General features: G+C 39.9%; 1 protein-coding gene across 3 annotated transcripts; it reads right to left on the reverse strand.

The window, feature by feature from the left end:
* Positions 1–218: 218 nt before the first annotated feature.
* On the reverse strand, positions 219–11,974 carry C2H5orf24 (chromosome 2 C5orf24 homolog). 3 transcript variants are annotated; one of them, XM_072990136.2, is made up of 2 exons: positions 11,729–11,974; positions 219–4,889 (listed from the first exon to the last, which is right to left on the reverse strand). In XM_072990136.2, the coding sequence occupies exon 2, from the start codon at positions 4,884–4,886 to the stop codon at positions 4,320–4,322; it is 567 nt and encodes a 188-aa protein (XP_072846237.1). In that variant the 5' UTR covers positions 4,887–4,889; positions 11,729–11,974; the 3' UTR covers positions 219–4,319. The 3 variants fall into 3 exon arrangements, with proteins under 3 accessions (XP_072846237.1, XP_020650117.1, XP_020650116.1); XM_020794458.3 differs by lacking the exon at positions 11,729–11,974 and adding an exon at positions 11,045–11,195; XM_020794457.3 differs by lacking the exon at positions 11,729–11,974 and adding an exon at positions 9,771–9,888.
* Positions 11,975–15,884: the final 3,910 nt, after the last annotated feature.

Raw genomic sequence — 15,884 nt, forward strand, 5'->3', positions numbered from 1 at the left:
CCTCTTCTCTGGGGATACAGGATGGGGAATCAACTCTTGATACCTAACTCACTGAGCTAATCAGCCAGATGCCAGAACATGAGGAAATTAGGTGCTCTTTCATTCAGTTGCTACACACAACCTAATGGCATTTGTTTTTTGTCTCCTTTTCCTACTGTAAACTACAGCAGCTTGAACCCAGAAATCATGTAGCAAGGATAAAAAACATGATAAAGTACTTGGTGTTTAAAGCAATTACTTTATTAATAAATATACATCCATATGATGACGTAAATACAGATAATGAACACTACTCCATTCCCATACAGACAATTGCACACGAGTAGTGGAAGTTCATGGACTTAGGAACATACACAGTATCTAATCAGACTTTTTACAGCAGAAGACAGGGTAATGATATTGAATGAGCAACTGCTTCCACCAAAATAAGCCATTTTACGGGAAAAGCAAATTGTGGAAGATGAGATTCTTGAAGTGGCCCATTTAAAGCAAAGATGTATTGAAATTTCATTAACATTAGTATAATTTTCAAGGTGAAACAGATAACACTTTGCAGAACCTAAATTTATCTATATGGGAAAAAATCAAATGGAAAGGCTGCTCTGGTATTTTATGATGTGTATATTATTTGGACTACGTTAAATATATGGATAATAAAAAAGCATAAACATGAGTATAAGCTAAATTCAAAAACTGACTGCAAACAATTGTTTTGTATTTAATACACACTGTACATACAGTACACACATAAAAATGACAACTTATGAAATACAGTAATTATTTCTACTGCTCTGACTTTCAAAATCCTTCAAAACTTAAAAAAAAATCTGAGATTAACTGCCTTTTGCATTGTCAATAAAGAAATTTCTCATCCTTTATGAATGACTCTGATTTGTCTGGGTTTGTCCAGAGACTAAAAGAAAATGTGAATAACAATAAAATTGGACCACTGCAACAAGTGCTGGATGAGCCCTGATCAATGACATGTAATACACTAAAGTTGCAAAACATGAAATAAGCTTGGTATGTAAAAGGAATCACTGATCTCTTTTTCAATTAAAAAAAGTGCTACCTTCACAACAGTTAGTCCCCTCTGTGATTAAATTTCTATCAATGCATGTGTTAAGGTTTTGAAAATATCCAGTGCAAGACTTCAAATAGTAGTAAGTTATTTGGTTCTACAGTTTAAGTAACAGTTTATCAACAGAAAGTGATCAGCAATTTCTGTATGTGTTCAAAGTAGCGGCTACTGTATAGATCCCCAGTAATGCATAATTATGCTAAATGCTTTATTAAAAGATGAGACAAAAATCTATATTTAACATAAAGAAAAATAAAGTACAAGTTTGACATGAAGATTTTCTGAACAGTGCCAATACACATCAACAATTCTAGCTTATGAAGAGCAGAATTAATATATATATAATATAAAATTATCAATTTGTTTTACAAATCATGTATTAATACTACAGGGAGAAAGGAATATTCCTCCTCCACTTTCCAATAATATCAAAGTATAAGAATTAACATGCTGTTTCAGTGTTTGTCATGACAAGAGACAGTGTTACAAAAAAGAAAAGCACAATGTATTTTGAAGACTATATACAGGAGTAGCAAAAATATCTGAATATACCATTCAAACATATCAGGTTCTTGACTTCTGTTTCCCCCCACAGAATGGCACTTGTAAACCGCAGTAGAGGAGAAAATTAACTGGAATCAAGAAATGCCCAACAGTGTTCTTCTGGCCTCTTTTAGCAAATCCAGGGTGTTAACTACCCTTCTGGAAAATGGAAGAGGTGGGGGGGGGGGTTCCTTTTTTCCACAACTGGTAATATTAGTCTTTTTAGTGGGTGGTTGTTTCATCAGATATAATTGATAAGCATTATAAATTAGCACTAGCTGCTCAGATACTGTCACAATTTTCTCAGCATATTTGAATACAAAATTCATTGTACACCATAGCAATAATGTATTTGCATTATCTCCCACCACACTGCACGGCACCACTGAGGAGATGCACATATGAGAAGTGAAAGGGTAGAATAAGAATAGCAGGAGGTAAGAAGTAGAGTTATTCAAAGGTACATTGGTGACATGCAATTTGCTCCTGGCCTTAAAGGTGTGCCATTCTTGTTGGTTTTTTACATTCAGCTGCTTTCCAAGACAAGTTCAGAGAGGGCCTCAAGCAGCCTTTTGGTTGGAAAAAAAAAGGTAACAAAAAAGGCAACACAACATATGTCCTGAGGGTGAATTAGCTCACATTAGTATTGTGTACACACATTAGCATAGTGTGTCTGAAGTTGCACCAATGTGGGAAAAATAAAAAGTTTCACACTTCCAAAGTTTCTTGAAGAAATATTTAATGAACTTCATAGCTTCAGCCAAAAAAAAACTATTTTCCTAGCAGTTTAGCTGCCATTAGTTTATTAGATTAAAGAGCCTTCCAGTACTTTTGAGGTTCATGGTTGCCAGTGCATACAAAGTCCCCCCAAAACCATTCAACACACCTATTATAAAATACAGGATAAAGTCCAGCTCATAATGAGTTAGGCATCACTGGAACACCTGAAGGCTTGCTGCTTTTTTCCTGATAAAAAAGGCATGAAATGACATCCATTTCTTAAGTTGCCATTACTGAATCAGTTGTCATCAAAATGTCAGCAGGCCACAACATTTATCTTATAAAGGGGAAAAAATCAACACTGTTCATTTTCATTTTCTAATTAACCTGAAAGACTTGTATTTCCATGAATTTGCAAATATGCATCTAAACCATCTCTTTCTCATGTGTATTTGAACATACAAATTTAAATTTATATTCTATATGTAAACTTAGTTTCAGAATAGCTTTAGTTCTAAAGAAATATTTGGAATATATTCAATATTGAGAGTTTTCTTCAGTTACAATGTAATGTGCGTATTACACACCGTCTATCTCAGACATACACACATTTAAAAATAACATATACCCAATTCATTGCAGAACATTTATTTTAGGTGCACAAATGTCAGAAAATGTATTTATAGTTCCGCACCTCCATGCATAGATGTATTCCTGTAATCTGTATCTGGTTCTATAAACAGATCAAATTGCAACTTGCTTGTGCATCAACAGTAACATTTCCAATTATGAACCATAAAATGTCTTCCTTTGGTAGATATAGGCTCTCTATAGTATGTGTGATAATTAAACTTCTGGCAAGGTAATTAAAGATGACAAATCATCTGTCTGAAAAGTGTAATTTTAAACCACAACAAATATCTGAAATCCTAAAAACTGCTGCCATCTGCAGATATTGCAAGATCACCTAAGACTCACATATGTAATGACAGATTTAGAACACAGGGCACATACTACACTTTTGTGTACATCTGATATCCTTGAAGTCAGTTGGACTAGAAAGCACAAAAAGCGCAGATTCTCAACCAAAATCTTCATGATGCCCTATACGTAATCTCCAATAATTAACAGTACTTTTTAAAAAAAACTACTAATAAAATATTTCAGATATTTAATCATCTTAAATTTGGTATGTGTAGTCTTAGGCTTTTATAAATTATATGTCAGTGTCCAATACTTTGCTCATTCTGGAGAGTCACCATACTTTAATGGAAAAACAGCACTCTGAATATGTATCAGGTGCTATGAGCTGTTTAAAAAAACTTTCAGTGACTTGAAACTGATAGCACAATGCTTGGAATGACCACCTTTTTAAAAATATAATTTTGAAATATCTACAAATATTTGAGGTCCGTTTTAAGTTCCAGCAATTGTGGAAAATTTAGTTTCTACTCTCTTGTATTAAAAAATATATAAAAGAAAAAAAGAGAGACATACATTGCAAAGTTTAAAGATCTATTACAGGTAAAGCAGTACTGAGTAACTGGTTTCTATTAGAGGTGTGCATATCTATGTCTCTGGACTACAGCTCCCACGAAATTCAGGGAGCTATAGTTTAAAAACATAATTTGCAAATTTCTAATTACCATTGGTTTATTTTGATTTATTTTCAACGAAGTCTTTATTGTGACTTTAAATTACCTAAGAGGCAGTATTCTGCTGTTCAATACTTAACTGTTTGGCTAAGAGAGCCACAATAAATTTGTCACACAGAATATTATTAATTGCTTCCTGGGAGCAAGGGGATCACTGAGGAGTCCACTTGTAAACATAAGAAACATGATCATGATATGACATCTTTTAAAAATATAGGAAAGAAAGTTATGGAGAAGTTACAAAAGAAATGAAAAACATGTCACAACTTGGATAATTTAAAACGAATTACTGAGGAAATATCATCAAGTTTCCTCCTTTTTCATTCAGTGGGTTGCTTGATCTTGCTACTTGTCTCACCAGCAGCATGCACTCCTCTGTTATGCACCACAGAGTAGGGGAAAGCTGCAGTACTACAAGTATAACTTAGATTTGCAAGCCGTGATAGAGCTTTAATGCTACCTGGAGGTCTCCCTGGGCTGACTTTGTATCCTGCAGCTTTAGTTGTCCCCAAAGGTCTACCGGGACTTGTCTTAAATCCAGCTGCTTTGGTGGTCCCCAGTGGTCTGCCTGTGCTTGTTCTGTACCCCGCTAATTTGGTGGTCCCTGAAGGCCTTCCACGTTTACCGGATCTGTTGAGGTTCTTCTTTTTCTTTAGTTCATCTTTCGTTTCTATACTCCTGCCACTTGTGGTTTGCAAATGTGGTTCATTTAGTGCATCTTGTCTCTGACATGGTATTGGCTTGTGGCTCACTGCATGGCTATACTTAGTTTGTTGTGTGGAATATAAATCAAATTGATCGGTCGGTGTCCCATTGTCATCATTAAGGCAAGAACTCTTTCCAGTCCCACAGAAAGGGGAGTTACCACTGGCAACAGGATGCATCATTTTCTAAAAAAATAAATAAAAATAAATGTAATTCAAATGGCAGCAAAGCACTTGTTTAACTTACAACTATAAATATCTACCAAAATTATATAAATTGATTTATTGATTTTACATTTTTGTACTAATCTTTGTGGTACAGCACAAATGAAGTTACATTTCATTTCACTCGATGTAAATCAAGAATAAACAGTCTGACCTAATCTTTCTAAGCAAACATGACCCATGTTAAATAAAACCCATAACACAGTTACAGCACTATTAAAGGATGATCAAAAAGCACTTACATTTATGATGCAACATGGAAGCTTTGATTCTAGGACAAGATTATAGCAATATGGCTCAAATGTAGAGATGGGCATGAACCACCAATTCGGCTGTTTGTGCCAGTTCTTTTATTGACCAAACAGGTATCTGGCACTTCCCAGCCCCATCTCCTTAGCAGGTGACCACTCAGTAGGGCAGGGAAGCTGGGGCACTGCCTCCGAGTGAGCGCCTGCTGGAGGAGGTGGGGCTGGGAGGTGTTGAACACCTGCCTGGCTGAGAAACAAACTGCCAAATCAGCAGTTTATGGCCATCTCTAGTCTTATGCACCATCAAGTCACTTCCAATTTATGGAACTGATGGGAGACTGCACAGAGCCAGGTGAGCTGGCTTCATGAAGCTGCCAACAATAGGATCATGTTATATGCTGTCTTGAGTGGCAAACTACAATGTGTCATTTGTTGTTGTTATGTGCTGTCAAGACACTTTCTACTTATCATAACCCAACAGGATTTTCAGGGTATGTGAGATATTCAAGGAGTGGTTTACTATTCAGTGAATTTTCATGACTGAGCAGTGATTTGAACCTAGTCTCCTAAACTCTAGTCTGGCACTCTGCCCTCTACAGCACACTAGCTCATAAGGCTACTCATTTGGTAATGTTCAGTGATGTGTTATAATAATCTGGGGTGGTTAGGAAAATGATGCTTCGTTGTTTTACATCCAATGATTCCTATCAAAAGGTTTAGAAAGGTACATTCACTTAATTTTCAGACCCTAATATTTCTGTTCAAATGACCCCCTGGCAAACTGGCCTTCAATGCTGTATAGAAATTCCTCATATCTGGAGATGTATAAAGTAGTAATTCTTCACTGACAGCTCTTTGATCCTGTGACAGTGTTCATCAGCAGGAAGTGTTCATCAGCAGGTCAGCTTTCACTCCCTCTCCCTTCCTCTCTACTGCAGCCCCTTTGCTATCCTCCACATAGTTGCAAAGGGTCTCTGGACCAAATATGAGAGCAAGGACAATCTGCAAAAATTGTGTTACTGCTCTGTTGAAAGAAGGTTCTGCTAGATCAGACAGCCTTCAATTCAACTCTTGGGAGGAATACCACTGTATTCAACCTTTAACATTTTATATTGTCCTGGGAAAAGGCAATCCAATTAGTGTGACAGAGAACACAATTATCAATTTTCTGAAGACATAAATCCTCCCTTTCCTATTTTTCTATCAAATTGGGAAACTGTTCAAAATAATCTACCCTCAAACTATCATGGTGGCCACTGGATCCCACTCCCCATGGACAATTTTTCTTTTCTTTTTTTTTAAAAAACTATTATCACTCATACATACAAAACAACAGAGTAAGATATAACAAAAACAACAAAAGGTAACAAAAAGTAAACTTCAGTACTACATAGATCAGAGATTTCGCCATCGTCTAGAGGTCATCTAATATCATTAAAGTTCTTGTAACCACTGGTTCACTACACTCATTTCTTCCCCTAAGTTCCTGTCTGTTTCTGGGCGTAATTGTACATCAGATTCCATCTTTCCTTTACAAAGTATTTTGGTTGATTCCATATTGCCTCTGAAAGCATATATAGTTCTGCAATATCCAGTAGCTTCTTTAATAGCTCCTCCATCATTGGTATTTCTCCATTCTTCCATTTTTGGAAGTAACCTGGCTGCTGTGCATATACACAGTAGACTATATTTTGTTTTATCAATGATCTCTGGCATTATATTCAATAACAACATTTCAGGTTTAAAACTTAGTTTTTGCTGGAATATTTCTTGTGAAATTTCCCAAACCTGGAACCATTTTTTCCCCTTTTTCACATAACCACCATACATGATAATAAATCTCTGGATTTTTTTTACATTTCCAATAAACATTGCTGATCCCTTCTGACATTTTTGCCAATCTTATTGGAGTAAAATGCCATCTATAAAACACTTTAAGAATGTTTTTTCTAAGATTAACTGGTTTAATCAACTTATAATCTTTCAACATTTTTGTCCAGTCATCAATATCAGTATTATAACAAACGTTTTGTGCCCATTTGACTATCACCTCCTTCACCCTTTCATCTTCCAGGTCATACTCTAACAAATATATATAATTTTTTTTATTGTTTTCTCTTTTGTGTATATCCATAGTTTATCCACCTGATCTTTCCCTTCGAAAAAGCCCATATTTTTATTCTTTTTATATCTCGATTCTAATTTCAACACTGACCACCAATCTGTTGATAGACCTAATCTCTGTAAATCCTGTTTATATTTCAGAGTTTGATCTTTAGTTAACAAGTCTTTATATGTGAGTAGATCTCCCTCCCAGCTTAACACCCTATGGAGGATTTTCCCACTTACTTTATCAGTGGTTTTGTTGATTTACAGATTGACTAGGGTCATTCTGAGATGCATCTTTTTGTTCTTGTTTCACTATTAGAAGGCAGACTAAAGGACCACTAGAGCACAGCTCCCAACAAGGATAAACAGTATATTTTAATATACATATGTATTAATGGCAGCAACACTATCACTACTGTGTCTGGAAAACTTTTTTTTTTTGATAAATCAGAATGGCAAATCAGGACTGACTCTACTTGTTAAATATTTTGCCTGCTGTAAAGGATTAGCCATTATACACGACCAACAACCACATTTGTATTCACCTTGACTTACAGCACAATTCTATGTATCTATGGATACATATCCCCCACTAAGTGGTTACAGCATCATAGTCTTAATGTCTGTGACTTTATGCACAAAATTAGACTTCAGAGTGAAATGAAGGTTCATCACGCAATGCTATGCAGTGTCATTATGCACAATAGGGTTTACTCCCATTTTACTTTGTTTAAATTAGCATCCCTTGACTTCTAAAATCTCTTTGCAGCCATAGGCAACTGACAGTAATTTCCATTCTAAAAATGAATGGCATCAGAACCTCTACAACCATAAGGTTGCTCATGTACCAAAGCATGCTTAACTTCTGACAAAATAGGTGAAATAATAGGGTCAACAGAATAACAGGTTATGTATTTAGATAATTTGAACTTTACTTCTGCTTTCCCCAAAGTGTGTATTTCATTTGCAAACCCAAGGCTGCTTGATGTAAAACCTAAGCCTAATGCAGAGTTAGACAAGTTTACGCCCAGTGAAAACAACAGGTGATAGCATGCCTAATACTGCACTGAATTTAAACGTAAGTTTCGTACACTGAGGCAGAAGCTCCACATCATAAGGTATATAATACACACATCAGAAAGCTGGCTCCAGTGCATGTTTCTCATAATGCATACACGTGACAAATTAGACTTATCTTCATGATGCATTTTATCACAAACCTGCTTTAGTTTTTAATGAATTTATTAATATACCATGTTTCCCTGAATAAGACAGGGTCTTATATTCATTATTGCTCCAAAAACGCATTAGGGCTTATTTTTAGGGGATGTTTTATTTTTTTCATGTACAGCAATCTACATTTATTCAAATACAGTCATGTCATCTTCTGGTTGCTGCACAATGGTGGAGCGTGGGATTTCACTTAACTAGGGCTTATTTTGGGAGGAGGGCTTATATTATGAGCATCCTGAAAAATCATACTAGGGCTTATTTTTCAGGTTAGTTCTTATTTTCAGGAAAACAGGGTATGTGGCTTGCTTGCAAAAAACATGTTGTATGTAAAGTGGCCAGTGGTCATGGCAAGACACATTTTAAACATATCTATTTCAGCCTGCTGCATACAACAATAACGAATATTAATGGGTAACATCTAATACTCAACAAATGAATTTCCCCTTATGTACAAATAAGTCATCCCTGACAGCTCACTGTGTGAGCCTCAAACATCCTCCAAAGAGTTTTACAACCCTACAGAACATACACTCGGCAACACATGTAAGGAGTTGCAAGGAAGAAAGGAAAACTTTTCTGGCTATGGGGTGCATTCCACTAATGGATGAACACATTTAGATTTCACATCTTATCATTCCACAGGTCCACAGCCATATAAACACAAATACTACTGCTAGACCAAAAAGAGCATACAACTATTAATAGACAGAAAGTATGAGTGTTACTTCTTCTGCTAAAGACCTCACAAACTAGGAGAAGGTTTGAACGATTTAAAACTATTTCTTGAAACCAGTAAGCAACAGCAGCAAATCAGGTTCAGTAACATTATGCCTAGAATTTTCAAAGCTATACTTGCCTATTCTGAAGTAAGTCCCATTGAACTAAATTTACTCTGCTTCTAAATAGTGCTGCAAGTCTGATTGACTAAAAAACATCCATTGAACCTAATGCACGCACGCACACACACAAAATTAACTAAAAGGCTCTTTCTATCCACAGAAAACACCATGGTCCAATGAAAATTCTTCACTGGAAAAATGGGTGAAGGATCATTAGTTGATGGAGATTTTTCCTATTAGACAGCCCTAAAATCAATACCCTCCAAAACTGCTTCCAGGAGCAGGCATAGCAACTTCACCTCAACTCTGTAAATTCTTATAAAGCTCTTTGTACATTTGTAGTCTCTATACCAAGGAACTGGTCAAGGGTGTGTTTTCTTAATGCCTCAACCTCATTCGCTGATGGAACTCACCTACAGTTCCCAGATGGTCTGCCATCCAGCAACTGACCACAACTGCATAGCTTCAGCAAGATTCAGTAAGACTGCTGCATCTACTGCCCTAGATTATCTGGTAAGAATCAAGAAATAGACTCATAAGAAATCCACTAATAGGCAGGTTGCCTTGCAAGCGACTATTTTTTTTTTTGCCTAGTCAATTTCATTCCTAAGGGAAAGAAAATGGTCCTTATGTGCAATTTCTGGCTCTAACCATTAAATAGAAGCACTGGAACTATAATTCACAGACTGCAATGTATCTTGCAAATAAAAAGCAGCTTCCAAATTAATACACAATCCAACAATATTTTTCAAACACAATATGTGAATGCATTGTAAACAAGGTGGATAAAGTAATTGATTTTTTTAAAAAATCAAATTGATTTAAATCTCAATTTAAATTTTTAAAAATTGTTTTGATTTAACTCATTAAAAAATCTCATTTGATTTAATTAAAATCCACCCTGAATGTAAAGCTTCATAGTCTAAATTACTTGTAAGAGCTTGCATAGGAGGAAGCTGCAGAGGATTCAGTGGGACTCTTTTCTAGATAAATGTGCATAGGATCGCAATGTGACTTTTTAAGTGTGATCTTAGGTTTTAATAACAATACTACTTCCATACTGGCATTACTCCTAATTAGATACAATTAAGTCTTTAGATATGTAGACTGCATTTATCAAAAATAATTTTACGAAACCCTAGTTTTAAACTGTACTATAGCTATATGTTTAATTACAGATATGTACAAAATATGGAAGTGGCTCAACATTTCAGATATATAACAAATTAACCATAAACCAAGAATATTAAAAGGACAGGGCACAGCCAGTTGCAAGCATTAACAGAGGTAGCATAGTATGAGACTTTACAGGATGGAACAGATTCTAGTGAAGTCTATGTATCAGTTTGGAGGTGTGTCGGGTATCCTGCAGGGAGAGAATAGTGACCACATCTTGTTACTTCCTTCCAGCATTCCTTCTCATCTCCCACCACCACCTCTGCCTTTTAGCAGCAGAAGGGAGTTAAGTGTCCTTTCTGGGACATGTACAGGGAGGATTCTACCCCTGTATGTGAATTAGAGGATGCTTTAATAGAGGCACTGGGGAAATTAAATGTACAGAGCTGTGCAGAAGCTGAGGAGCTTTTCTCCAATTGCAAGTCAGGTAAAATACTGTTTAGGAGGACTCATCTGCCTCATTCAAAGGAAACTGAAGAACCCTTTTTAAAGTGCTGAATGCTGCTCTTACCCTTTCTTTTGTTCACACTAGTAGGGCAGTGAAGTCACAAAAGATTGGATAACCCCCCCCTCCTCTCTCCTTCTTGCTTGCCTGCTTGCTTTCAGCACTTGTTCTGAGGCAAGAATTGTGGTCAATGGATGCGATGAGAGACCCACGGATGGGGGTGGCAGTTGTTGTTGTTCCAAATCGGCTCTACCAAAACAGCAGGAACAAAATGTTGTGAAGGTTTCTTTCTTTAGAGAGGCTAAAAGGGAGGGATGGAGCGACGGGGGATGGAGGGGGGGCAAGAGCCCCTTCGGGACCCCCGGGCGGGGCGGAGGAGGCCTGCCTCTCAGAGACACCAACCCCTCGAGAGGAGGGCGGAAAAAGAGCCCTCCCGGCCCTCCTTCCTTCCAGGTGCCCTGGACCGACCCCTGCAGCCATGAGGGTCGGAGAAGCAGGAAAGGCGGCCCACCCTAGCTTTTAGGCGCGGGAGGGGGACGGGGGAAACGCGGACGCCCACCCACCCCCCGTCCAAGACCGCGGCGCCCGAGAGAAGGGAGCCTCCTCCTCCTCCTCCTCCTCCTCCGGCCCCTTTCTTCCGCTCGCACGCAGGGCCAGCTGGGCGAGGCTCCATCTTGCCTGCCCGAGAGAGAGAAAAAAAACACACACAGGGAGCGGCAAGGCAAGGCTAGGCCCCGGGGCGGTTCCTACCTGGGGGGTTTCGGGGCGGGGGCCGGGGGAGGGGGGGTCCGTGGCCGAGAGCCTCCGCCAAAGGGGCCGAGCGACGTCCTGCGGGGCGCTGGGGCCCCTCCCCGCGACCGGCTTCCTTCTTCCCAGGCGGAGAGACAATCAAGACGGGCCGGGAACTCCAACAGGCAACGGCGGCGGCGGCAGAGGCAAGAGGCCAAGCAGCTGTAGGGAGCCGTGGCGGCAACGTGCGCGCTCCTGGCCGAGGCCGCTGCGCCGCGGGAGCGAGCGCGAGGGGCGGGGCCGAGGGGGGTTGGTTGGTTGAAAAGGAAGGCGGGGCCACGGGCCGGCGCCTCAGGGGAGGGGGGCCTCGCGGGCGCATTCCGTGGGGATGGGGCGCCACGTGTTCAAGGGGATGAAAATTCACCCGCGGACGAGTGGAAGCCCCAGAGTCTCGCGGGGGTTAGTTAAGAGGACGGGGGAAAAACAGCGGGGTCACGGCCATGGGGTGCAAAAAAGCCCCGTCTCTGTGAACCCGCCGTTAAAGCACCACTGACTGAAAAAAATAAGCGCATGGACCGTTCACAACAGGCGTCAAGGGTGAGGAGGAGCGGGTGAAAGAGCAGGGTTGCAGGTCAGGTAAACCTGGTGCTTTGTTTACAACCCCGTCCTCACAGCCATGACGGGAGGCATGCGGACCTCAAGCGACCCTGTTCCGTCCCCACCAGCCCGCTGTCAGAAGCAGGAAGAGACAGAAAGAAGGAATAAAGGGGATTTTGTCTTTGCTTTCCTTGAAAAGCCGGTGGAAAAAAGCAAGTTAAAATACTCTTGCTGCTGCTGCTCCACTTGCCCCTTTTAAAAAAGCCACGCCGCAGACAGGTGTACACACACAGGTACCCACACACACACACAGAGAGGGGTGCAAACATGCTCCCAGGAAGGTTCAGCTTTCCAAAGGCAGCCTCCCTGCACGGCCTTTGGAAACTGGACACTCCCACAGAGCTGATGAAGTGTTTAATTTGCCTTTATTATGAAGTGGCATTCTCATTAAGCCACTTCAAAATATTGGCAAATGGAGAGAAGGTGGTTTTCTTTGGTCCATTCACAGTGATTACACATACTGGAGATGAACCAAGTAAAGCGATCCTATCCACACCAAAAAAAAAGTAGGAACTCATTGACAAAATCCAGAAAGGTGCAGGCAGGAACACTCTGGGGTCAGCCTGGTTCACTCCAACAAATATATCATTTGATTGTCATCTTTAAGAGTGCACCAGCCCATCTAAACAGTGGACTACACACGCATCTAATTGCACTCTCAGTTACTAGGGGATGAGTCCCTTAAGCTACATCAGACTTGCTTCTCCTGCTCATTTGTTTAGGGCCCATCCATAACAAACCAAATTGAAAACAACAACCTACATGCTGTTTAATACTGACACTACATTAAAATATTTTATCTGAGATTAGAAATAGCTAATTGCTTTATCGATGGCATCCTTCAGTCTCGAAAGACTATGGTATCGTGCTCTGTATCGAGGACTTGGAACAGCGTCTAGTGTGGCTGAGAAGGCCAATTCGAGAGTGACAATCCCTTCCACACTGAAGACAAATCCAATCTGTCCCCTGTCCAGCTCCCTGATTTTGCTGCTTTAGTAACTGCCTCTTTGCCTCAGCCTGCTGGACAAGGGTCTCTTCAAATTGGGAGAGGCCATGATGCACCACTTGCCTCCAGGCTGAACGCTCAGATGTTAGGATTTCCCATCTGTTGAGATCCATTCCTAAGGCCTTCAGATCCCGCTTGCAGATGTCCTTGTATCGAAGCTGTGGTCTCCCTCTGGGGCGATTTCCCTGCACTAATTCTCCATACAGGAGATCTTTTGGAATCCGACCATCAGCCATTCTCACGACATGCCCAAGCCAACGTAGACGTCACTGTTTCAGTAATGTAAATATGCTAAAAACTCCAGCTCGTTCTAGAACTATTCTATTTGGAACTTTGTCCTGCCAAGTGATACCAAAAATGCGTCTGAGGCAACACATATGGAACGTGTTCAGCTTCCTCTCCTGCCGTGCACAAAGGGTCCAGGACTCACTGCAGTACAGGAGTGTGCTCAGGACACAGGCTCTATAGACCTGGATCTTGGTATATGCCATCAGCTTCTTATTAAGCCATATACTCTTTGTGAGTCTAGAGAACATGGTAGCTGCTTTGCCAATGCGTCTCTCCAGCTCTACATCTAGGGAAAGAGTGTCAGAGATCGTTGAATCAAGGTACACAAATTCATGGACAACCTCCAATTCTTGCATGGAGATGGTAATAGGAGGGAGGTGAGTCCACGTCCTGGCCCATGACTTGTGTTTTCTTCAGGCTGATTGTTAGTCCAAAGTCTTGGCAGGTCTTGCTAAAACGATTCATGAGTTGTTGGAGGTCTTCAGCAGAATGGAGAAAAATGGCTGCATCATCTGCGAAGAGGAAGTCCTGTATGCATTTCAGTTGGGCTTTGGTCCTCGCTCTCAATCTAGAGAGATTAAAGAGCTTTCCGTCTGATCTAGTCCGGAGGTAGACACCTTCTGTTGCAGTTCCAAAGGCATGCTTCAGCATGACAGCAAAATAGATCCCAAAAAGGGTTGGTGCGAGGACACAGCCCTGTTTCACTCCGCTTCGGATGTCAAAGGGATCTGATGTTGAGCCATCAAAGACTACAGTGCCTTTCATTCCCTCATGGAAGGACCTGATGATGTTAAGGAGTTGCTTTATACAAAGTATAAAAATACACATGCAGATCCATATAAATCAAAAACAAAAGTAGAATTAAAAAACCCAAAGTATAAAAAGCAGACATCAAATACAGAAGAGGGTGAAACCGGCTTCACAATACCTAAATATCTGAGCCCCGTGGCACAGTGGTTAAACTGCACCACTGCAGTCAAGAATCTGCTACTATTGGAAATGCATGCATATGTAGCCTTAGGTGGCAATCTCCAGGTTTTAATAAGAATATGTGGGTAGGCACTCCAACAGCTACTGTGACTTGTAGTCTGTAGGAGGGCTCTTTGAACTATCTTCAGAACAAATCAGGACCTGGGGAAGATGGTAAGAATACAGTACTAGTACAATATGACTATAATCCATAGTAATTCCAGTCAGTACTGTAGCTGCCACATTTTGTACTAACTGAAGTTTCTGGGCTATCTTCAAGGGCAGACTCACCGTAAAATTAGACAGGAGGTTGCTAAGACAAAGGTCCTTCAAATGAAGTCCTTTGTGTCTGAGGAAAACCTTAGATGCTGAACCACTCTAAAATGTGTGTGTAGGGAGGTATGAATGGAGATTGATTGTGTCACATATATTTGTGCTTCCATTGAGAAAAGTGGATCTACAGCCATCAGAATAAATGAATTTGATTGCTTAACCTTTCTAGAACAGGTTTCAAAAAGCTAAGTTTCCAAACTTCCCCATATAAATTAGTTATAAAGACCTCCCAAAGTAATTACTTACCACTGGGTTTTTAAAGTCTCATTTTACAACAAATAAAACACAAAACCTTAAAATATTGTAGTTACTTTTAAAAGAAAATCTAAATGCTACAAACTACTGTCCTGGGCTAAAAATATAGTTTCTTCCCATCTGCCTTTTCCTCAACAAGAAAGTATGAAGAACACTTAACCGTGTGATATTTCTCTTCATCATTTAGTGAGGCCAACCCTCTGTAACTATGAAAATAACAAAATGTTGCTATTACATTGCAGAAGTGATGTTCCCCTCTGTTACATTAGAATTTAATGGGATATACAGTAGTAGTTATGTGTTTGTCATTAAGGAAAGGGAGTAATTAACTAGCTACTTCCAGTTCTGGCAACCATCCACTAACAATACTTTCCCCATTATGTCTTGAAAGAGCTTCCAGAATTCTTTATGTTTTGCCTTGGCAACATAAGGTAAAGGTAAAGGTTCCCCTTGACAATTTTTGTCCAGTTGTGTTCGACTCTAGGGGGCGATGCTCATCCCCGTTTCCAGGCCATAGATCCAGCGTTTGTCCGAAGACAATCTTTCGTGGTCACATGGCCAGTGCGACTTAGACACGGAACGCTGTTACCTTCCCACCAAGATGGTCCCTATTAATCTACTCGCATTTGCATGCTTTCGAACCGCTAGGTTGGCGGGAGCTGGGACAAG

Source organism: Pogona vitticeps, chromosome 2, assembly GCF_051106095.1.
Source record: "Pogona vitticeps strain Pit_001003342236 chromosome 2, PviZW2.1, whole genome shotgun sequence".
Classification (NCBI taxonomy): Eukaryota; Metazoa; Chordata; class Lepidosauria; order Squamata; family Agamidae; genus Pogona; species Pogona vitticeps.

Excerpts from the sequence above, each read along its gene's own strand:
- C2H5orf24 (XM_072990136.2), bottom strand. The coding sequence starts at position 4,886 with ATGATGCATCCTGTTGCCAGTGGTAACTCCCCTTTCTGTGGGACTGGA.